This window comes from Helicoverpa armigera, chromosome 12 (genome assembly GCF_030705265.1).
Source record: "Helicoverpa armigera isolate CAAS_96S chromosome 12, ASM3070526v1, whole genome shotgun sequence".
NCBI lineage: Eukaryota > Metazoa > Arthropoda > Insecta > Lepidoptera > Noctuidae > Helicoverpa > Helicoverpa armigera.
In genome coordinates this window covers 12,303,367-12,327,012 of record NC_087131.1, presented here as the reverse complement: position 1 = coordinate 12,327,012, position 23,646 = coordinate 12,303,367, and the positions used below count along the sequence as shown (strand labels likewise).

Sequence of the window (23,646 nt, the reverse complement as noted above, 5' to 3'; positions counted from 1 at the left end):
GTCATTGTTCGTGATGGCGGATCGGTTATTGTGAGTAAGTGCCTAACTTAGGCCTTTGTGGAGGTATCTCGTTTTGTCGGTGATGAGATAATTACATAATAATATTTTGCGGTGTGGAGTTGGTTATTTTGGCTTTGTAAGTTCTAATAAAGTTTCAATGTATATTGTGATTAATTTATAACATCAAGGTGGAAGCTACTGAATTATGGTTCTCCTATGAAGTTACTATCCTCCAATTTCATCAACACAAAAACCCTCAACCACACCTATAATAAAGTGATCGTAAAATAAGATCCCATATAATAAATCTGAGGGCAACACATAAACTATCTCACACCTACCTCATTCGTCATTTCTTTATCAGCAAAAAAGGCAATATCCACCTTAGAAAAATGAGGATACCCCGCCCTCCAGGCCTTTAAGACAACTATTTATCGGAGAGAAAAAATACCCATAAATCAGGGAGTTTTTTTATCTGGCAATCTAAAAGGTGGGGTAAATATTGTGGGTCAGGGGTAGAGCTTGATTTGATGGCAGGACACGCACACGACTATCGGGGTATGGGACATAACTTGATATGATTGATTGTCTTCTTTTCACATTTTTAATTTAATCATTGTATAAAATGTGTATTACCATTGAAAAACACGATCATAAATGCAACAGTGAAAGCTTTTGATTTGATTGGTTATGTTGCAATCAAGAAGACCATAGAATAATCTAGGGAAAACTTATGACTGTCGAAAAGGAAAATTCACTCACATACAACTCCCACAAACTGGATTAAACTTGCAACTACCATAGCAATGTACAAATCCATTGGTGTTCAATAAAGAATTTATTTATTATTTATTTATTACCATACAATATATACCTCTATATAGAACTATCTATATAACATCTCACACCCCTATATCACACAAAACATGACCTTCAAAACTATGAATCGATTTATCTTCCCCCCACAAAATGACGCGATTTCTTCCGCCTATCGTAAAATACCTTTTTATCAAGCAATCGGCCACGTGTATCGATATTATAAACGTTTTATGACAGCTTATAATATAAATAGTGGGGTGCCAAATGGTAGAAAACTTTGTGCGAGGGGTTATAAAAATAAATTGGTTTTGGACATTGAGATTGGATGGAATTGTAAGTAACCATGGTGTTGTCTTGGTCATGGAGAGTAGGATAGAATGTTAGGTTTCAAATTGTCGCTAAGATTAAAAACATAACTGTTCTCTGTAGTCGGGTAAAAAACAATCTTGACAAAATTTCTAGATTAAAAAATACACCAGTTTAGGGCCTCATTATATAAACCTCTTAAGTCTCTACCGAAAGTATGATCTACAATAACTGGCAAGGTAGAAAATAACAACACAACAATGTTATTAAATTGATATTCAATATCTATACTCAAAACAAAAACTTAAACTTTCCCGAAACCCAACACACTTATAAACCACCCTTATAAGTAACAGAACATCAAACGTAATTGATGCACGGGAGATAGCTACCCACAGATACATTCCTACATACATATGTACCCTATCTCACCTCCAAGCCTCAAGCTACGTGAGGTGGCGCCCCCGCAGCGACTCATTCATAAACAAAAGCCACTTGATGGTCGCAATTAAAATCTTAATATGTAGTATTAATAAACACCTCCGTTTAGAGTTGGGATGACGATATCGATAATATCTAGGAAAAGATTTTGCACAAGTGTGAAACAGTCACCTTTCTTTCATTTCTTGAAGTTTAAATATTCATCAGACAGTGAATTATCAAGCTGCAATCTGCAACTTTATCTATGCATAATATTTTTCTTTAGCTTTCTTGACTTCAAATCACCAGTCATATTAAATTATCGACATTCGCACTCCCACATCACTACCTCCAAACACAAAGGTAGAACGTCTCAGAATTAAATTACCTCAACCCCGCTAAGTCATAACAATAATCTTAAACATTACTCCCCAACAGTCGCGAGCCTTATAGACCTACAGCTAAGCCTTTTATGACAATGTGTTGCGTACGTCTTGCCGGCGACAGATAAGTCGATGGTGAGTTTTATCGACAACCTTGTGGTACGCACTATTTTGTGCTGGAGTAGTTACAGGTTTTAGTTAGGATGACAAATTAAGGTGTTGTGAAAATAATAAAGAATTTTAATCGATGTCAAATAATTCATAGAGATCCTTACGTTAATTGTTGTCATAAAATATTCATGAATTCATATAACAGTATCTGTGACATACGTGTTTTGCAATCTATCTAAGATAATGAACCTAAACGATACATAATCCGATTTCAACATAACTTAACACCTCTCCAATTTAACCTAACCCTTGTAAGTATAAATAAAGGTGACCCGATACGTCCCTAACCCGTCCAACAGTAGGTGTTATTGTTAAATTGGCCCAACAATCCCCGGGGTCTCAAAGACCGATCTTAATTATTAGCAAGGTGTTTAAGGGTTGAATTTACGATGTGTTAATATGACCCGATGTGCGTCGCCTGCAATTACGCTTAACCCTAAATTAAATTTACCTGGGGTCTATTGGACCCAAGCGGTTATTTTGTTACAAATTGGTGTAGTTTTGGGTATAATTGTGACGTAATGGCTTCATAATGAAATTAGTGGTCGTATATTTACATGTTAATACTAGGACAAAGATTGGAACACAAACTGAAAATACTAACAACACAACCGAAGAAGGTAAATAAAATTGATGCATATTTTTCAGATTTTATTTTGACTAGATTACAAGCGAAAAGGTTATATAATACTGCATATATCGAGTGCAGAGAGAAGACAAAACTCATTTAGATGTATGAGCATAGCAGAAAAGGCGAAGTGTAAGAAAGTAGACGACTTCCATGAAACTGAGGACGCTGCAGCCCAGGAATAAGCCAGCCATGCCTCCGACAGCAACTGGTAACATTTAACTAATCAATATAAGTATTTAAGAGATTATTAATAAAATACAAGTAAAATAAGAATCTTACCAAGCACATCAGTGAAACCGAAAATGATATCCCGTCTGTATCTCATTCGAGGGTAAGTGACCATGCCCCATTGCAGATTAGTTCCAAGAAACCAGACTTGAAGAGCCTGCAAATAACGGTTAAGTTAAATTTCCAAGATCATCTCTGTTTGAAAGATCATAAATAAGAACTGCGTTTTGTAAACTTACATTTGATTGCAAGACATAGTTGACATCATCACACAACGGATAGCATCCACAGTTTATTCTTTTTCCAGTACTGTCTTGCAACTTGTACAGTTCATCTGAAAATAAAATAGCCATATTTTGATTAGTCTCTAAATAAAGCTATTAATAGAATTACAATACTAAATTACTTGCCTTTATGTTTCGACAGGCAATGTAGACCTTTGATATCACATAACTTTTCATCACCTACAAAAAATATGCATTTTAATTTGAAATCAAAGATTTTACAATAAGTCACTTCATTTCGAAGACTTACCAATCCTCCTATAGAAATGTGGGATGCAATGACAATACTTTAGACAAAGTCGTATGCGGCACTCCATTCTACACATGGTGTATGTGTAAATAGAATTATGTTTCAAATTGTTCTCATGAGGGAACCGACAACGACGTTGATTTACACTCAACCTGAAGAAAAAAGATGCAAGAGCCATTAAACATACTTAAAAAACTCAACAAAGATAAATTGTTCGTGGGTGCTGAAGATGACTCACCTGGAAGCTTCTGGTGAGGTATAGACAGTAAGAGCAGTGACGTACAGTTTCATGTAGTAACCATTGGCTGATCGCTGAAACTTGGTCGAGATATCTGGCACTTCTTGAGGGCCATGGATATACACCTGAAGTCATATGACAAAACAATTACTCTCAATGTTGATCTCCCCTGAAATAATGAAACCTTCAAATCAGTGTATCTCACATTGTAAGCAGTAGAAATATTCATCACTTGAGCAAAACTTCGCCGTCCAAAGGATGAATGAACAATGATTTCTTTTCATCAGACAAAACATCCCATCGGTTTGCATCTCTGTATCTGTAAAACAAGATCATTGTTTTAGTGACACAAATCGATCTATTTATAACGATACTTACGTACATAGAAGATTGTCAAAATTTAAAGTTACTTACTCCGGTGAATTATACTCAGCCGTCCTAGAATTTACCGAATAACATAACCCCATCTCCGTAATAGTAGGTACTATGGACAACACCACATTGGACACTCCAATCGTCAAAGTTGGTTTAAAAGGCAAAGACAGGTTTAAGAGTAGCTGGATGTATTTGTCTGGAGTAACGCCTTCGTAATCCGGAATATCTTCAAAGTTCCTGTATGATGAGTTAGCGAGAGTCAAGATAAAGGATTCCAGTTTCGTCTTATTTTCTTCGTTGGAGTTTCTGAAAAATACAGATTTTAAGTCATTATCTCCACAATTGCTAGCCGTGTTCTAGGTGTCAAGGTTTCCCTAACATATATTTAAAATTTTCTTACTCCCAATAATGGATGTTTCAACTTATGAGTAAAAATATGTCTGTATATTTAAACAGATAACAAATAAGCGAGAATGTATATCAGACGGTAATAAAATAATGTTGCTTTATAGCAAGATATAACATAGCTTACGAACCTGAGATAAATATCAAGTTTCCTCTTATCGATATAGTCGACAGGACACACGGTGACACAGGGGAAGGTGGTGTTCCAGGCATACATGTCTCTGTCCATGGACACCACGGTAGGTGATGACTGGTAGCGACTCCATGTCATCTGCGAGAGGTACAGGGATCCAAACCCTGAGAAGAATATTATGGTGAACCAGAGGAAGCTGTAACAAAGAGATATATTGAAATTATTTATTTGCAATGAAAGAGATATATTATTATTTTGGGCATATTCAATGATGATAAGATTGCACTGTTTTGTAGTAGTAGTAATACTGGTATAATTCTTACAACTAAATAGTTTAATTTAGAGTAAGTATACTTGTTTTCTATGTTGTTTTCAGGTTACAAAGATTAAAAATGCCACAGTTAAACAGATTTTCATTTTGTCACAATAGATAGTGAAATAAAACTTACATTTCAAAAACATGCCTCCGATCCGACACGAGATGATTCAATCCGTGAATAGACGAAGTTTCAAGAAACAGTTTGAAATAATTCTTAGTTTTCTCCATCACCACATTATGAAACCTCTTCTCCTTTGGCTTGATGAAGTTATTCTTCGGTGTTTGTTGTAGATCGTCTTGGATTATTTGGGCTTGGAATGAGCGTTCAGAGAACATTTTTTGAATCAATATTTGGGTCTTTAGTCGAAGTTAAACCATCTGAAAGTATTGTTTGTGTTACAAAAGTGTTATCTGTAAAAGTAATAATAACCCAATTTCGAAATTATTTTTCTTTCTGATGATGCACTGTTGTTGTATTCTCTATTGAAGTAAACTCCGCTCGTGATAGTGAACCACTCAACAGTTCTTATTACATTATTGACGGGGAACAAAAATGACAACTCTCGTGACTACGTAACATTATAATCGAATCTGATAATAAATCTGTTCGTGCGTTTAATGAGTTTGGGGACACTGCTTGGTTTGCACAGAAAGCCAATTCAGACCAACTGTTCACAAGAGGATGCTATTATAAAGAAAATAACTCCGTCCAAGTGAAATATGCAGAAAATACGATATTCTAAGACAAATGTCTAAGGTGTATAAAAAAAGTAGCAAGGTGAATTATGACCCACCTTTTCCTTTCATAAATATATCCCACAAACAATATTTTTTAACAACCTAAAAGAATCTCCTCCATTTAATTTTACCTTTCATTGCCTGAATATAGTGAGCCTTCTGTGTATCCTACATACTTATAATAAGCGTGAATATTACCAAGTTTCCACAGTGCGGGCCGCCGATAATAATCACCAGTGATTTTATTACAGCCCTTTATTTTAATCGCTGTTTCAACAGCTTGTACCTTTCACTGCTGACATCATTACCTCATATCATGGAAATCGTATTAATGATCCGTTATGGAATTTCCAACCAAAAACGTTTAAACCAGCTAGTTGAAAATTTGAAAAACTGGAGTATTGGAACACTTCTTTTATCTTCAAAGCTAATGATATTAATATCCCTAAGACAGGATCCATCAATTCACTTTTCAAGACTTCACAACCACGTTTATGACGTGCAAACATCACATGATAAATAATAATAAACCTTAATACTCTGTCATAAAGTCTGGTTCCGTTCAGACATGAAATAAGGACCTATTTAGATAAATTGTCGCTTGTCATATAGGTGACGGTGGACCAACAATATTTTGGGATAGTTCTTACCGACATGAAAGCCAATGTTGGAAGATAAATGAATTTTTAAGCGAATGGTGGCATGGTCTTCAAGAAACTTTTACCTTCTATTTGCTACTACTGGTTTCACCTCTCGTGTTTTGTTGACTGTGTAATAAATGTATCAGAAGGTGGGTTAACAACAACAAACAAGTTCATTTACATGTAAATACATTTTAATATTTCTGCACCTAACATTTCAATTATGAACGAGAACCTCAACAAATTTCAAGCCAAAATATTAAAAACCAATTAACAAAAACCAGGACAAATAAAACATCAACAAAAAACCGTCGTGTCACAAGGTAAACAAGTTGAAACCTTACCTACGGAAAGGAAAGCCCTCCTAAAGTCTAATAATTTCCGAAGTGTCATGTCGCCCAGAAATAAATGAAGTGAAGAAAATAAATTTCATTTAAAAATCACGGCACACCATTATTTTCCCGAGCTTCCCCTAATTAATTTCTTGTCACCGTCTGGATCGGCCGTTGTGGCTGTGACAGCAGCTTAGAGCAAGATAGAAGCATACAAGTGTAATGTGCGTGACAGGGACAGGTATATAAAGGTGAGTGCGCTTCATTACCATCTTTTAGTAGTTAGCGGAAGCAGATACGAAGTTCGCTCCGGTCGAGTTCTGCTCGCCTAGTACTTCTTATTAATGACCGTGAATAATAAGTTGGGGAAAGTCGCTGTTTTCCTAACGAAAATAATTATTCTTTAATGAGATAGTTATAATTTGCAACGGTTTTTAAAAGAGAACTTCAAAGACCTTATATTTTAGAAAACCCTTCACAACACTATCGAGATCAAATTGTGATAAATACCCCACCATACTTAAAAAGACGCGTCACATCAGGATGTTATCACTAATTTATGTTAAAAATAAGTATTTTATGTTATCCCTGAATGTTCATATGGGCGATACGATATCTAATTAAATGCTTCATTAAAAGGCCCCTGACTTACACCGTTTGGAGTAACCCCATCGATTCACCTAATTATGCAGGAATCACATACCTATACGTTTAGATCGAGAAAGGTTGTACAACAGTACAAAGTTAGATAATTAAACAAGCTTAATTTTCTTGTACGAGTTATATTCGCGATGTTCGGCACTGTTTACTGAAAGTAACGGGTAAATATTGCCGGCGGAACGCTGAGGTGGAAATCTTGCGAGGGGTATAAATATAGAGAAGGATACTTTGATTTTTTTGCAAAAATATTATAAGCTGCGCAGTTATTATTCCAATTAAATAATTAGCACTAAAACCGAGAACACAAGTCCAACTGTGTTGAATAATTTCGTTCCAAAAACAATGAATAGTCGTATATTGAAGTTAGAAAAGTTCCTAATAGGAATTATAGAGGTATAAGTTGAAATATTTAATGAAAATCTTATTAGACTCAAAGGAAAGATGCACATAAAGTAGCAAGAAAAAATCCATCGACACCACATTTCTTACGTCTTGTACACGTTTTCTTTCTACAAAGTGAAGCAGTCTCCACAGCAGAATACCATCGACACCGCTTAATTTGAATATCCAGCAAGCGGAGTGTTTAATAAAACATCCAGTTTGATTTACATTCTAACAAATCCGTACCTTTTGCGCCGCTGGTGTAAACACCGCCTCACCGTGCCGTGTACACACGGCTTTACAATTACATTCCCTACAAGGCATTTGAATTTTCAAATTAATTTGTTGGCTCATCTCCTTTTGGTGGTTTGAAATGGAATTACAAATGCGGAGACTTTTTTATATAATGTCTATTTATTCTTGTTAACATTATACAAAGGCAAAATGTATTCTTTTTACAGTTAAATGGCAACTTTGTGTTTTATGATCAATTTTACAATTTAATATTTTTTCTTACAAATAAAACTGAACACCAAAAAAAAAACATCGCAGCATACCTATTCATTGTTGATCCCAAAACACTTATCACTCACAACCTCCCATCAAAAAACAATGTAGGTACCATTTTACCAAAACATTGTACACGAATAGGGCTGCCATTTCGAATTTCGCCAAACCCGGACAAACATTAAAAAAAACCCGGACATTTGGCGTAAATCGCATTTTTTCCCCGGACGAGTCCAATTTTTTTTTTTTAAACAAAACAACGCCTAATTTTTTATATTACCATATACTTAAATTCAAGCTCATGTAGTACCTAGTATTGAAAGATTGTGACTTAATGTATTTCGAAGGTCATAAATAAGAAAGCTCATATGGAAACTAGGAGTTACCTTCTTGTTAGTAATAGGACTTTAAAACGGCGCTACCTTTTTGTTGGGTTAAACAATTTTTTTGGAAAAATACAAACAACTGTAAAGTGAAGTTGCCGCGAGCGCAACGAGCGCGAAAATTTTTGAGTTTTGGGTCAAAATCAAAAATCAAAATCAAAATCAAATTGTTTTATTTCAAATAGGCCTTTGCAGGCTCTTATGAAACGTCAAATTAGTTGCACGGTTCCAAAAAGTTGGTCTCATGGAGAAGAGCCGGCAAGAAACTCCATAGACACTCTTTTAAAAAGTAATATTTTCACAAACATTCTATTACATAACAATAGTAAGCTGATAAAATTATACAATGCAACTGAAAGGTAAACAGTAAATCAATACAATCCAAAGAGAAAAGAAAAGACGTTTAATTGCCAGGAAGCCACACATGGAGAGATGAGTTATCGCCATATAATATCTTTATCGTCAACGAAGTCTTGAATTTTATAATAAGCTTTTTTAATGAGGGTGGATTTTACAGTGTTCTTAAATTTTATATCCGTGAGATCGGTTACACACTTAGGCAGCTTGTTGTAAAAACGGACACAGTTCCCTAAAAACGATTTATTCGATTTCGTTAATCTGAATCTCGGAACTACTAGTTTGTGCTTGTTTCTTGTATTAATCGAATGTATATCACTTTTAACAATAAATTGATTTAAGTTTTTGCGTACTAACATTATATTTTCTAGAATATAAAGAGAAGGAAGTGTAAGTATTTCAATTTCTTTAAATAATTCTCTCAGTGACTCGCGAGAGCCGAGGCCATAAATTGCACGAACTGCCCTTTTCTGGAGTACAAATATTGAATTTACGTCCGCCGCTGCCCCCCACAATAAAATACCGTAGGACATTATACTATGGAAGTAAGCAAAATACACGAGCCTAGCAGTAGCAACGTCAGTAATCTGTCTTATTTTTCTGACTGCATAAGCTGCGGAACTCAGCCTTTTTGACATTGCTGAGATGTGGGCACCCCATTGCAATTTAGAGTCTATGGTGATGCCCAAGAAGACGGTTTGACTAATAACATCTAACTTATTATCGTCCAGGACGATATTGAGCCCTACTGGTGTTACATTGGGTAAAGAGAATTTAATACATTTGGTTTTAGAAGAATTAAGAAGCAAGTTATTCGCGGCAAACCACTTGCTCAGAATAACCAAGCTATCGTTTACGTTTATGGGACTAGATTCCTTTCTGTTAATTTTGAAGACAAGGGAAGTGTCATCAGCAAATAAAATAATATCAGAGATCTCTGACATCATATACGGGAGATCATTTATATAAGCTAAGAATAAAAAGGGACCTAAAATTGAGCCCTGCGGCACGCCCATTTTTACTAATGACCCAGATGAAGTAGAGCCACTTATGTCCACTACTTGCTGTCTATTTGATAGATAGGACAGGACGAGCGCGAGAGCTTTACCACGAATTCCGTAGTGGTTCAGCTTACAAATGAGAGTGTCGTGGTCAACGCAATCGAACGCCTTAGAAAGGTCGCAGAAGATGCCCACAGCATCCCGCGAATCTTCCCAGGCGTTTAAGATTTGGGTGATCAATCTTGCACTTGCGTCAGTGGTAGACCTACCCTTTGTGAAGCCGTACTGACGGTCATGAAATATGGTGTTTAAATTAAAATGTCTTAACATCTGGTCTAACATGATCCTTTCGAAGATTTTACTAAAGGCTGGAAGGATTGAAATAGGTCTGTAGTTAGAAGGGTTTTCTTACAGCCTGATTTAAAGATAGGAATAATTTTGCTGAGTTTCATCAAGTCAGGGAAGATACCGTTGTCGATGCAGAGGTTAAAAATTTCACTAAGTATTGGGGCAACGCTCTCAATAATGGAACTAATGACTGTGACAGAAAAGCCCCATAAGTCCTCAGTCTTTTTTAAATTTAAAGACTTGAATGCTCTTTTAATCGTGTAATCAGAAACATATTGAAATTTAAAGCTAGGTACATTTCTACTGAAGTTTTGTCGAAGTAACGACTCAGCTAATATCGAAGATGAATTAAGGGACTTGGTAACCTCTACGGGAATGTTTGAAAAAAAGGTGTCAAAAGCATTGGCAACCTCTACCTTATCTGAGATAACAGCATTATCAATAACTAACCGTGGGTCAGCATCCCGCATTTTGGTTTGGCCGGTTTCAACGTTTATAATATTCCAGACCGTTTTTATTTTATTATCTGATTTGGCTATTTTATTACTAATTGATTTCGATTTAGCAAGAATACATACCCTTTTAAATATCTTCGAGTAGTTTCTTACATAATCGTGAAAAGATGGATCAGAAGTCAATGACCTTTCGTGGTACAAGTTATATAAGACATCCCTACTTATCCTAATCCCTTTAGTTGACCATTCACTGAATTTAAATTTGTGAGTGATTTCAATAGTTTTTTTCGGACATGACTTATTAAGTTCCAGACAGAGTGTATTAAATAAATGTTTAAATAGTTTATTTGGTTTTTTACAGTCTATGTTAATACTAGTTAATTTATCCGAAGTATTATCTTTAAATTTTTGCAAAGTTTTTTTGTTCAATGGTCTAAAGGTAATTTTCTTATTTAATAAATTTATTTTATTCGCTTTAAAACTAACAAGCTGACCTTTGTGGTCCGACCGTATACCAGATATTAAGGAAGAATGTTCAATATGACTGTTATTAGTAAATATATTATCAATACAGGTACTGGAAATAGCCGTAATTCTAGTAGGATCATTAAACAAATAATTTAGATTAAATGAATTAAATAACGCTAAAAGGTTACATTTATCAGATGATTCAGAGAGAAGATCTATGTTAAAATCACCACAAATATAGACTAATTTATTACTTTTAAAAACTTTTGATAGAATATCTTCCATATGAATGAGGAATAAAGAAAAATTTGATGATGGTGGTCTATATACGCATAATATTATATGGCTTTCTATCTCGGCACATGCTACCTCGCAGACGCGATCAACAGAGCCAGAGCTAATGTCTAATCTATTTTTAAAAATTTACTTTTAGATAAGATTATTGTACCTCCACCCTCAGCTGAAACTCTGTTAAACACACTGGCAACCACAAAATTATTTACATTAAATGACATTTTATCAGGCTTTAACCATGTCTCGCAAAGACATATTATATCAATAGAATATTTATCAATTAATAATTCAATTTCTAAAATTTTGCCAGAAAAGCGGTTTATATTCTGATGAAAGAGTATAAGGTTACTACAATGCTTTTCTATTGTCTCAGAAGCTAGTTTAAATATTCAATCACCGTATTGTTAGGTAAACTAGACAATACTGATTCGTCGCTTATCCTAGGTTTTGTCATATTGTTATCTATGACACTGTTAATATTATATGCTAACAAAGAAGCAATCACATCTTTATATTTATTAGGGAAATACATACATTCCCTTGTTAAATAAAATCACTAACAAACTTGTTAGTGTCAAAAAACAATAATTTGTCGCTATGACAACATGTCAATGTGTACAATAAATTGTTCAAACTATGAACATACTTATTTTGTTGGTCTGAAGAGCAATCTGAATATGGTAATGCACAAAGTATAATATTTTTCAGATCGAGTTTTATTAAGGCATTGATACCATTTGCAATGTCACTTTTTGTTAAATCAAGACTATCACCTATTAAAAGAATTAATGTGGAGTCAGCATCGAACTGAGTATTAATTATATTTTTTATTATATAATTGAAATGTAAATCAGGGTAGCAGTGACTAGTTACAATGTGTGATTTAGAGAGTGAGTGTTGAATGTAGGAGCCTATACCTTTACCAAACCTGTCTGTGAATAAAATTGAATTAAATTGATTGATGTTAGAGGAGCCCTCAATGGACTGAGGGGGTTCTGGCAGATTAGCTGCAAGCCGGGGTTCAGGCAGTGTGTCAGGTTGTGTACAGTTGGAGGAGAGATTGTTGACCAATGCCTCATACTTCTCTGCACTATATTTCACCAGGTCCACTAGCTCACCGGCCTGTTGCAAGCGGGCACTTAGTTCCTTTGACAATCCTCATATTTACTGAAGATGTATGAAAGCAATTTTTCTTTGACGGTTAGCTGGTCGTGTAACTGCTGTATGTCCAGGTCATAGGTAGCTCTGCACTGTTCAAGTTCCAGGGAACAAGTATTTAACTGCTGTACTAGATTCACACGTTCTCTCCTAAGGTGCATACAGTTGTTCACCTTATTCTGTTTCCTTACAGTACGGTACTTCCTGATAATTTTTTTACATTTAATGTATTTCTTGAGTTTATTTTTACTTAAAACCAATGGACATTGCATTATGGTAACATCCCCAGTCAAATCTATAATTTCAGCCGAGCTGCACGCTGCTGTGGAGCTTCCTACCAACTCAGTGAACAGGTTGAGGGTCTCGGATGTCTGATCCCTAGCTTTGGCAGACTCGTACAAAGATATTGTCTTGTAGGCCTCACATAACTCGAGCTCTAGATCAGTTATACGCTTCAATGTAAGATGGTGTGTTTCACTGCATTCATGTAATGATGACACCGTTTGCTGAAGGTGGTTGTGTTGGTCGAGGAGGTCCATGTGCTGGATATGCAGCTCAGTCAGGTCATTCTTCAAAACAGTGTTTTTGTCAACAACATTCTTAACTTCCACCTCGCTGTCTTCCCTCTCCTGCAGCAGCTGGTTGCAAAGTTTTGGGAGGACTCCAGATCCTTCAGGGTGGCCTTCAGCTTGTCTTCTAAGTCTTTGATAGCTGTGGCTCTGCGGGTTGTCATTTTGTTGATACTTTCTCAATTTAATCTGAAATGTGAAAGTATACAGCTAAGTGGCTGAAAACTGTCTTTTAGGACAAAATCAGGGGGTGATCATAAGTACCTATAACTGCAATGAAAATTAGAACTGAGTAAAACGAAAAGATTAATAATTAAAACAAACAGAAGGAAAAATATAAAGTAAACAGGATAGGGTGATTTAAAACAAATAAAAGTTTAATAGATTATTGAGATATATAAATATGTATCACTATATTACTATGATCAAAGATAATAAGTTACTTACAAAACAATATAGAAAAACTGATTAGGAAATTTAGTTGTAAGAATAAATTTGCAGGGACAGAAATGTAAACAATAGATAACATATATTTGATTTGAGTTTGAAATTAGGTTAATATGAAAAGGATGTTATAAAGTAGCTTTGTGTAGTAGATTTTGTAGTGAATGTGTGTCTGGGGCGAACGTTAACGTCGTCGATTCTGCTTCCACAATATTGTCAAGCAGAAGGAGACAGTAACTGAGCCGATATGTGTGTGTATGGACGTTGCTCATAACAATGAGCAGTGTATTATGTATTGTTTAGTGTACAAACACAGAGACACAGTAATATAATACAAGTAAAACACAATACTCCCAGTTTATTTGAAGATTTCAAATCCGTCCGTTTGACAGCTGGTTCACCGAGTAATGTTTTCTTCGTATTTTCAAAATTTACGACAAAAACACATGAACTACACTATAAGCAAAACTTGTTTATGTTATTTCACAATAATAAATGAATTTTAAGCTAGATTTTCACACTAATATATATTTTTATAAATAATATTACGGCGAGCCGTTTTTTCACGACTTATCACCGGTGTTGCCCTAAAAAAAAAAGCACTAAAGCACCTAAACTTGTATACCTAATAAAAAAAAACCGCAAAGTGAATATTGGGATATTAAAGTAGCTAAACGTACAAAAAACAGTGACAAGAAAAGAAGCCGCGAGCGAAGCGAGCGCGAGAAATTTTGAGTTTTGGGACACTTCGACTTCTGCAGCAAATGCTTGTCTATTTGTAATTTTACATGGTTAAACTTCCATGCAAGGCAAGCAATCTCATGTATATTATGTTTTCAACCCGTAGTTGATGAAGGCGAGGCAGGCTAGGAATTGGCTTGGTTGGTGGATTTAACGATTGTTATTAAAAAACCTGTTTGACTTCTTATCCTCTCAAATCGAGTGATCGTCTAGGCCTGTATGGCATTGGTGTGGGCGCTCTGCGACACCTCTGAGCCCGCGGCGCCCGGGTTATTCGCATACCCAGGCACCATAGGTTAAGACGGCCCTGTCAAAAATGTCCGGGTTTTCCCCGGACACTTCTTGAAACTCCGCCCGGACGGCCCCCGGACGGCCTCCAAACGAGGACAAATCCGGGGAAACCCGGACGGATGGCAGCCCTATACACGAACCTAAATCGGCACCTCCACCACCCTGCCTTTCTAAAACAATAAACGTTGAAAAAACAAACAAACGTGAAATGAATCGTCGTGTGGACGGGATCAAACCGTTTCGACCGGACCAATAAAGGTGCCAAATGAGTGCGATGCAAAAACAAAACGTATCAGACAGATTGGACGCACCACAATATATGGTTTCAACGGCTTGCTGTAGAAGTGTGCTAGGGTTGGGCGTATATCGATAATTTTAGAGTCGAGAAGGGCCTGTTTTAGGTTGAAGTTAGTCCTGCAATTAATTTGAGTACTAAGATAAAATTTCATGGATCCACTTATCACTAGTAGTTTAATACCAATCGATAGGTATATCTAATCAAATCATTCACTCAATTACAAGAGAACCGTTAACGCCTGCTTTCCCACGAAATCAAAACCTTTTTTCCTGGCACCAAAAAGTGATTTCCTCAAATTATGATAATTTACACACATTCGTGCAGAAATGTACCTACTATCATAGATTATAAGAACTGAAAGAACTAACATATAATACTTATCATTCTATATCTGATCTAATAACTAGAGATTATAACCATTCTCAAATTCCCCAAATAATTATATCTGCTATTCTAACCTCTCTCGCCCATCACTAGACTCGCAAGGTAAAACCATTCTTCCACCGCGGCTCATTGGCGCCGGTCGTGATATACAGCGTCATGTCACGTACAATTACCAGCGGTTCACATCACCATCACTCTAATGGCTCTTCCTGGCTGCTCATCAAACTTTATTGACTTGTTAGACATTATTCTTAGTATTGACAGGTGTAGCCTAAAATAGGTTTCATTTGTTGCTGTTAGTGGGCTAATTGTGGTACCTTTATTAGTAAGACACGTCATAGATATACTATTTACAGAATATGAAAATAGCAACATAATTTCCAGCAATAGTGGTAATCAGTGGTAATAATTATTATTTTTATCATGAGCAGCTTGTTACTAGAAGGCCATAAACAGTTAAAAATGGTTGCAGGTAATCGGTGTCAATATATAAAGAATACCTAATCATGTAGGTAATGACGATAATCAACAAATCACAAAACCATGCTGCAGCATATTTCACAGAAACGCCAATCATTTTGTACAACCCGGTACTCTCACGTAGGATCTCACACCAACAAGACCAACGGACACTTAACGCCAAAAGAAAACAAGAATCCACTTAATTGCCTCAAACCGTTAAGAAGGATGTCCCACAAATCTTATCAGTGTTGCATCTCACAAATCTCCATATAAACAGAATTAAAAGCAGTAAGGAAGCCGGTAAGCAATAGTACAATAAAACTTGCCCCTCGGGAGGTAGGCTGCTAATAAAAATTCCGCCAAATCAATAGGTTCACGTTTAACGCTTTTTGTATTGTATTTTATTTTGTTATACGCCTCCGTTTCGTGTTAAAGGGACAATACTGGGATATAGTGGTTGTAGGGAGATTGTACTGTCTTGATACTTTCACAAACATTCGGTATTGAAACAAGAATAAAATAATTCACCCTTGCAGGCGCAGTCTGATGAAAAAGTCCGGTATAAAAATCTTATAAAATATTAAACATTTTCTCATATACTTGTTCACTAGGCTTCGTAATCTCTAACATGATATTCACACATTTTTTTTAAGTAAGACTTTGCCATAAAATACGAATTCAAAACCGTTTGTTTATTTCAATTCTTCGAAAAAAAGACGCTCTTTTCTAAAGTTAAAATTCCAGCTTCTGCCTTTTAAATTAAAAGTATCAAAACCATTCACACCCCCACACAAAGCAACAGTAAATAGAATACACGTTGGATTCCCTGTTCCGTCTTTGCGATTTGCATGTCCCACGTATGTGTGCATGTGTGTGTAGGCACCAGCTCCGCAGTGTGCGTGCCGATTGACATAAAGAAGCTAAATGCCGTGGGGTGTGAACAGTTACAATCGTTTAACGTATGTATTGGCACGTAGAGCTATTGGCAAAATTCCAATAAAGTCCCGGTCCCCGGAGGAATTTCGCTGAAGAATAATGTTTAATTTGCACCGAGAGGACCCGCCTGATTTATTTAAGTAGCATTTGTTTGACATCACGTGTTTTATGTTTTTTGTCGCTTTTTAGTAGTTTCCTTAATTTTGTATTGTTTTGGTTTGGATTGCAGGATGTTTGTTTTAATCGAAGAGGCATTGTTATATTGATTGGTTACTGATAAGTGACTTTAACCACTTCACTGTCCACGATATAGACACAATAGTTAAACAATCGGTGTGTATCACATATGACTCATGGGACAGGGAAGTTATTAAGATGAACAGTTCACAATACTGATGAATAGGGTAGTGTCCAGGGTCGAAATAATGAAATAATATTTAGTCCGCTTTTTAGATAATCAAAAAATATTGGATACGTATTTTTTCTTTTTTTAATTAAACATAAAATGACAAAGATAATACACTTCAAAAATTAGGAGTGGGGGCCTTTTACGTCACAGTGTCCTGAAAATTGTAGCAACTTGTGACGTCACACTCAACTTTAACACGCTATATCTTAACAAGTTCTGATCCAATTTAAAAAGAAAAATACGTATCGCTTAATTTTGGACAATCTACAAGACGGACTAATTATTATTTTTAGAAACTAGCCTATTCAGAAGAAATAATTTCTGAAAATACACCAAGAGTTTAAAAGGAAAAATAAGCAAAATGTGCTAGGTAACTAGTTTAACACGTAATAACCCCAAGAGTTATTATGTCTGCTATTCAGATTACTCGGTGCGTAGTTCACAATGGAGCATGATTGTATTTTGTTTTTTACAATTCATATTAGGCCTTGAACTTGAGATATGTTGACCTAAACATAATTTAGAAGTGATAATTTTGTCGGAAAAAAATTGCACTTTGATTTCATACCGCAATATCTGTTATTGGGTAATTTGTTTACAATACAAATACTTAGTACCTATCGACAACTATCTTAACTATTAATTACGTGACCAGTCATAACACTAAACTACATAATCTATGACATAATTGATAAAAGGTCTATTTCATACGCATTTCTTATTAATTATCCGAACGAGCAGGCACGTGGATTGCACAAAGGTTTTTTTTTCTAATATATCATTTATTTATCGTCAGACATGCGCAAACAACAGATAATTTTTTTTTTACATAAATAAATGATAAAGATTTTCAAACCTTATGCTACAAACAACAATTATCTATGTAAACACCACTTTACATACAACGATATAAATACTAGATACGACCACATTGCTCATTCCATCCAAACAAACACGACGTAACACACTTGCAAAAAAAAGTTATAACAATTCAATAGTCAAAAATGATCAGTGTATTTATTCTAGTGAGTGTTTTGTTACCAATTTTAAGCCATGGTGTTCCTTTAGATGAAGGAAAGAGTGCTTCAGGACTGAAGGCTCCTGAAAGAGTGGGGTTACAGGAGATAGGTCATGGTGATGATGTAGCATTTGCAGCCACTTGGGGTGAGGTCATCAGTGATGACCCGGATGACCCTGTTACAGGTTATACGGTAAGTCGATTACTTTTTATTTTGTTTTTGGAATCTCAATGTCTGATTACCTTGATCTAATCAATCCATTACTTTAAAACATACTTAACTAATAATGAAGAGAATATTATGTAAAGTCTGTCTGTTATTTAAATTAGAATCCAGATTTCTGTCTTCAGTGTTTTTTTTTTTTCATTTAAAAATCTTGTTTTCCTCGAAATAATGAAAAAGACGTAGATACAACTGAAACTTAAGTAGTGTACAGTGTAATGACTTTTTGAGGAAGTGTTTCAATGTTCGATTTCAGGCATATTTATGGGAGATAAAGAAAGTGAAGACATTAGTATTCGTCAATGGTGAACAGCAAGAGGATGAGCCGGTAAGTTGGATCGTAATTACTGAACGCAATCAAAATAATGAGTATAAGTTACATTTTAAACTATCTTAAATGTGCTGCTGAATGGATTATTATGTTATCTTAATAATTATGTATTATTCATTTGAGTAAGCACTTAACTAAAGATAAACAATCTTAACATAACTTCTCTACTACTTAATCATTGAAACATTATAATATCAAGCATTTATCGTTTACCTTTAGTTCGGTGTCTACTTACTTTGTTTACTTAAAAGTTTTTCAGTTTATTTTAATTCCAAAATACGTAAAGTACCAAACCTTTCTCAACAACTGGTCTTAAAACACGATTTCTACCCAATTCCAGCCAATTGACAACGACCATCTACCTGACGGCATACCGATGATAATGACCGTACCAGCGAACAAACACATCGCGTTTTTCTACAACCTGAAGATGCAAGTTGCTTACGAGATCAGGGTCAAAGCCTACACGAAGAATAGAGAAGGACCCTTTTCACAAGCCATGAGACTCAAGCTATTGAAAAAAACAATTACTGTGTCTTAAAATCTTGATAAACTGTCTATTCGTTTTAAAGTTAATAATAAAATCGTTGTTATGCATTTACTCAACGCTAGAATGATAGTGCTTTTTTTTTATTAATATATGAGGTATGAAGTAAGTGTAAAGCACCAACCGCGCATGTATGTAATTTCAAAGTATGTTATTAACACCAACGACGGATTAGAGGTGAAATAAAACTTCTCAGAAAACCAGGATTGTATAATACAGAAATAACCTGAATTGAGCAAGCTATGCTAACGCTCACTTTTATGAAGTAATGAACTAACTTCACTTTCAATATATACATGTTTGTGTTATTTTATATAATACTAGCCGTTTTCCCGCGGTTTCACCCTCGTCCCGTGGGAGCTACTGCCCGCACCGAGATAAAATATAGCCTATGTTACTCGCAGACAATATAGCTTTCTAATGGTGAAAGAATATTTAAAATCGGTCCAGTAGTTTTTGAGTTTATCCATTACAACCAAACAAAGTTTTCCTCTTTATAATATTAGTACAGCTATATATTTATTTATTTATTACATTTTATTTGTCATTGTTTAGGTATTCATATTATACATAGTACACCAAAACTACCTGCAATACAGTTATTCAAAGGTTGTCTGTAAGAAATCGCTTTTAGCGATAAGACCGCCATTGTGTCACCGACTTTAAAATCTTTAGATTCGTTTTTGTTGTTTTTTAATTGGTGCACATAATAAAGAGTATATCTATTTATCTATCTACACAAACGTAAAACGCCAACAAGTTGACCTCTGCCTGCATTGAGATAAAAATACATGTTATTTATGTAAGTACAACACATTTGGTACATACCAGTCACGCAAACTAGACGTCCGAACAAACAATTGAAAAACTTTAATAGTCATTTTAAAATAAGTAATATACAAGTTAAATCATGAAGGTTTTCTGCGTGTTCCTGTTGGTAAGCTTTTCCTATGGTCTTCCGACGGATAGTAAGGGGACCAAGCTGTCAGCTCCTAACTTGACACGCCTTACAGCAATGGAATCGGATGGTGGTTATTCGGAGCGAATAAATTGGGATGCAGTAGTTAGTGACGATGCATCTGATCCCGTTGTCGGGTATAAGGTGAGTTATTTTGGATTTCTATAATTAACTAGCCGATCCTTCGAACCTTCCCTGGACCTCTACAAACATTTTATTCATTACTTTTTTTTTCATATGTAGATTGTGTTTCTCTTGTCGTTGTTTCATTTCTCTGCTTGCTCTTTATAATATTGGTAATTGTAGCTATATAGATAGATTATATAGATAGATTTTCTCAATAGTCCGGTTCCGTGTTTTGATGAGATAACGCTTAGATGTATTTCAATGTAACAAAACACGACGATCGTGTGTACACAAATAAAACATTTTCCTGTTACCAGTGAACAAGATTTCAACAAATCACGATACTTATGCGTTTTTTCATAGTATCTCATTGTAAAGAGCCAGTTTGAATATCATATAAAAAATAGTGGTTTGAGGAAGGATCGAATCGAACTCGTCACGATTAAAATGTTTTTTTTAATCAATCTTGTCCAATACAAGTTTGTACTCCATAGATTTTTTTAGATTTTGATATGAGTGTAGCAATTGATATTTTATACCAGATTGTAGTAAGGATACTTACTACTTTATGTTAAGACTAGCTGTTGCCCGCAACTTCGTCTGCGTGGGCAATATAGAATAGTCAAAATACTACTTATCCCGTAGGTGCATTCTTTCACGTGACGGTATAATTAGGATTAGCACTTAGCAGTCGCATAGATTCATTGATCAAGGTTGTGTTTAATATGTCAGTGAGGAAGGCAATCCGCAGCAACCAAACAAACAGATTACCTACAGTTCAGTTCGAAGGTAATTAACTGGCGGAGAATCTTAACACCGCGATTCAGAAATGAGACGAAAATGCACAGCGCCATCTAATAGCGGTAGGCAGAACTTCTCAACATTTAGAACTAAACATTATTTTGTTCGTTCCATTACGTACTGATAGGTTCAAAGTATCATCCCATATTTTATCACCCGTGGGGGTTGAATGGGGGTTGAATTAATCAAAATCGTATTTAAGTGAACGTCATCATAAAATTCTGATTCGTCATCAGGACTTCTTCATAAAATCTAAGAAGATGTATACAAACTTTCATCCCTATTTTATCCCCTTAGGGATGAAATTTATCAAAATCCTTTCTTAAGGGTTGCCTACGCCATAGTAGCTTTATGCATGCAAAGTCTCAGTCCGATCGGTTTAAAATTGACAAAGTTTCATACAAACTTTCATCCCTATTTTATCCCCTTGGGGGTAGAATTGATCAAAATCCTTTCTTAGCGGATGCCTACGTCATAAAATCTACCTGCATGCCAAATTTCAGCCCGATCCGTCCAGTGGTTTCAGCTGTGCGTTGATAGATCACTATGTCAGTCAGTCAGTCAGTCACCTTTGAGTTTTATATATTTAAGATTGTATAATTATATTGCAGGTAAACATATGGGAAGTGAAAAAGATAAAATCCACGAAATACTCATATGTCAATGGGACATTACAAAAGAGAGAAGAAGAAATAGAACCGGTGCGTATTACAAAAAATATACCTCCATCCCTACTTATATTATAAATGCGAAAGTAACTCTGTCTATCTGTCTGTTACCCTTTCACGTCTAAACCACTAAACTGATTTTAATGAAATTTGGTACAGAGATAGAGTTGACCTTGAGAAAGAACATAGGATAGTTTTTATCCCAGACTTTTGAAGAGTTCTCTTGGAACTCGGCGCGGGCGAAGCCGAGGGCGGAAGCTTATTCCATAAATGAAGAGATGTTGCACTTATCAAATACTAGCTCCTCATATAATGATATTCCTTTTCCATTCCAGCCGATTGACTTCGACAACGGTCCTGAAGGCACACCAACCGTACTCCTGACTCCTGCGAACCAAACAGAGGTCACTTTCAATATTAAGCTGCACGTGACCTATGAGATCAGGATACAAGCCTACACGAAGAACATTGACGGACCTCTGTCTTCTCCTGATAGAATACAACTTGATTGAACTAGACAGGTTTTGTTTAAGCTTTTTTTGATGATATTAAAATGTGATTGATCTATGTATTTTGGCTTAGATGATCCTGTTTTTACATGCCTACTTACGTGTTGTCCTATTTAAAAAATGTATAGTACCTAAACTAGCCGTTTTCCCGCGGTTTCACCGACATCCCGTGGGAGCTACTGCCCGTACCGGGATAAAATATAACCTATGTTACTCGCAGATAATATAGCTTTCTAATGATGAAAGAATATTTAAAATCGGTCCAGTAGTTTTTGAGTTTATCCATTACAACCAAACAAACAAAGTTTTCCTCTTTATAATATTAGTATAGATGAATAAATCCACCAATAAAACCCATATTCCAATGCCTTCGAAAGATCAAGAAACCTAAGTATGAAAAACCACAGACACTATACGTACATGCACACCAACAGTATACCAACAGCTTCAATCCCATACTCAAGCTATGTGAATATGAACAAAAACCGTGTCCGTCTGTCCGTCAGTCCGGTGACCCGGGATTAGCGAGTCGTGTGTCGGACACGTGTCATCCGGCATTAGCCAAACTACTGTCCACTCACTGATAAAGGTTTGATGGTAAGATAAACTAGCTTTGATGGAGGTATGCTCAGATTTTTTTACTTTAGATGCATGAAGTTTCGTAGATTTTGCGTGTGATATAACTTAAGGCCTATCGAGATTAGTTTCATCTACTAACTAGCTTCCGCCAGCGCTCGTCAAGTGGAAAATACGTCGCAGAAACAAAAGGTAGACTAGCATTGAATGATTGTCCAAATCGAACCATTACTTCCTGAGATTAGCTCGTTAAAACAACACTTTAGGCTTTATAATAGTAATAAAGGTGTTAATTATTTTTTTTAGTTCTTGTCGACCTTGCAAAATTATCTCGACGTTTTTTAATTAAACCAACAAATAGCTTTCAAAGTTTCATGATCCTCCAAAGTAGGTAGTTAGTTGAGGCTATTTACGATCATTTTTCTGATCAGGAACTCGATTGATTGACAAATTGTATTAATTACCATTAGACTAACATTTCACGTTATCAACTCTCTGTCAACCAAACGTTATCCATAAATTACACTTACATGCAAAACATCACACCAACATACAATAAACACATACCTTTACACTGTCGAGAATTTTATTGGGGCAGTAAAATACTCGGTGTAGACAATAGCCGTCAAGGGTGATCTGATTATCGTGGTGTCGGTAAAAAGTACTGAAG

The 23,646-nt window shown here is 35.6% G+C and overlaps 3 protein-coding genes across 3 annotated transcripts; 2 read left to right on the top strand and 1 right to left on the bottom strand.

The window, feature by feature from the left end:
• Positions 1 to 2,801: 2,801 nt before the first annotated feature.
• On the bottom strand, positions 2,802 to 5,298 carry LOC110381788 (pickpocket protein 28). Its single transcript, XM_021342195.3, is given in 11 exon segments — positions 2,802 to 2,935; positions 3,010 to 3,115; positions 3,198 to 3,292; positions 3,369 to 3,422; positions 3,493 to 3,644; positions 3,731 to 3,855; positions 3,936 to 3,970; positions 3,973 to 4,049; positions 4,145 to 4,411; positions 4,642 to 4,839; positions 5,093 to 5,298. Coding segments are annotated over 11 exon segments (1,428 nt in total). The 3' UTR covers positions 2,802 to 2,822.
• Positions 5,299 to 18,147: 12,849 nt separating this feature from the next.
• LOC110381453 (uncharacterized) lies at positions 18,148 to 20,442 on the top strand. Its single transcript, XM_021341798.3, has 3 exons — positions 18,148 to 18,430; positions 18,717 to 18,788; positions 19,132 to 20,442. Exons 1-3 carry the CDS (start codon positions 18,224 to 18,226, stop codon positions 19,330 to 19,332), a joined length of 480 nt encoding a protein of 159 aa, XP_021197473.3. The 5' UTR covers positions 18,148 to 18,223; the 3' UTR covers positions 19,333 to 20,442.
• Positions 20,142 to 22,472, top strand: LOC110381326 (uncharacterized). The gene is made up of 3 exons (XM_021341631.3): positions 20,142 to 20,440; positions 21,835 to 21,924; positions 22,227 to 22,472. Exons 1-3 carry the CDS (start codon positions 20,249 to 20,251, stop codon positions 22,401 to 22,403), a joined length of 459 nt encoding a protein of 152 aa, XP_021197306.3. The 5' UTR covers positions 20,142 to 20,248; the 3' UTR covers positions 22,404 to 22,472.
• Positions 22,473 to 23,646: the final 1,174 nt, after the last annotated feature.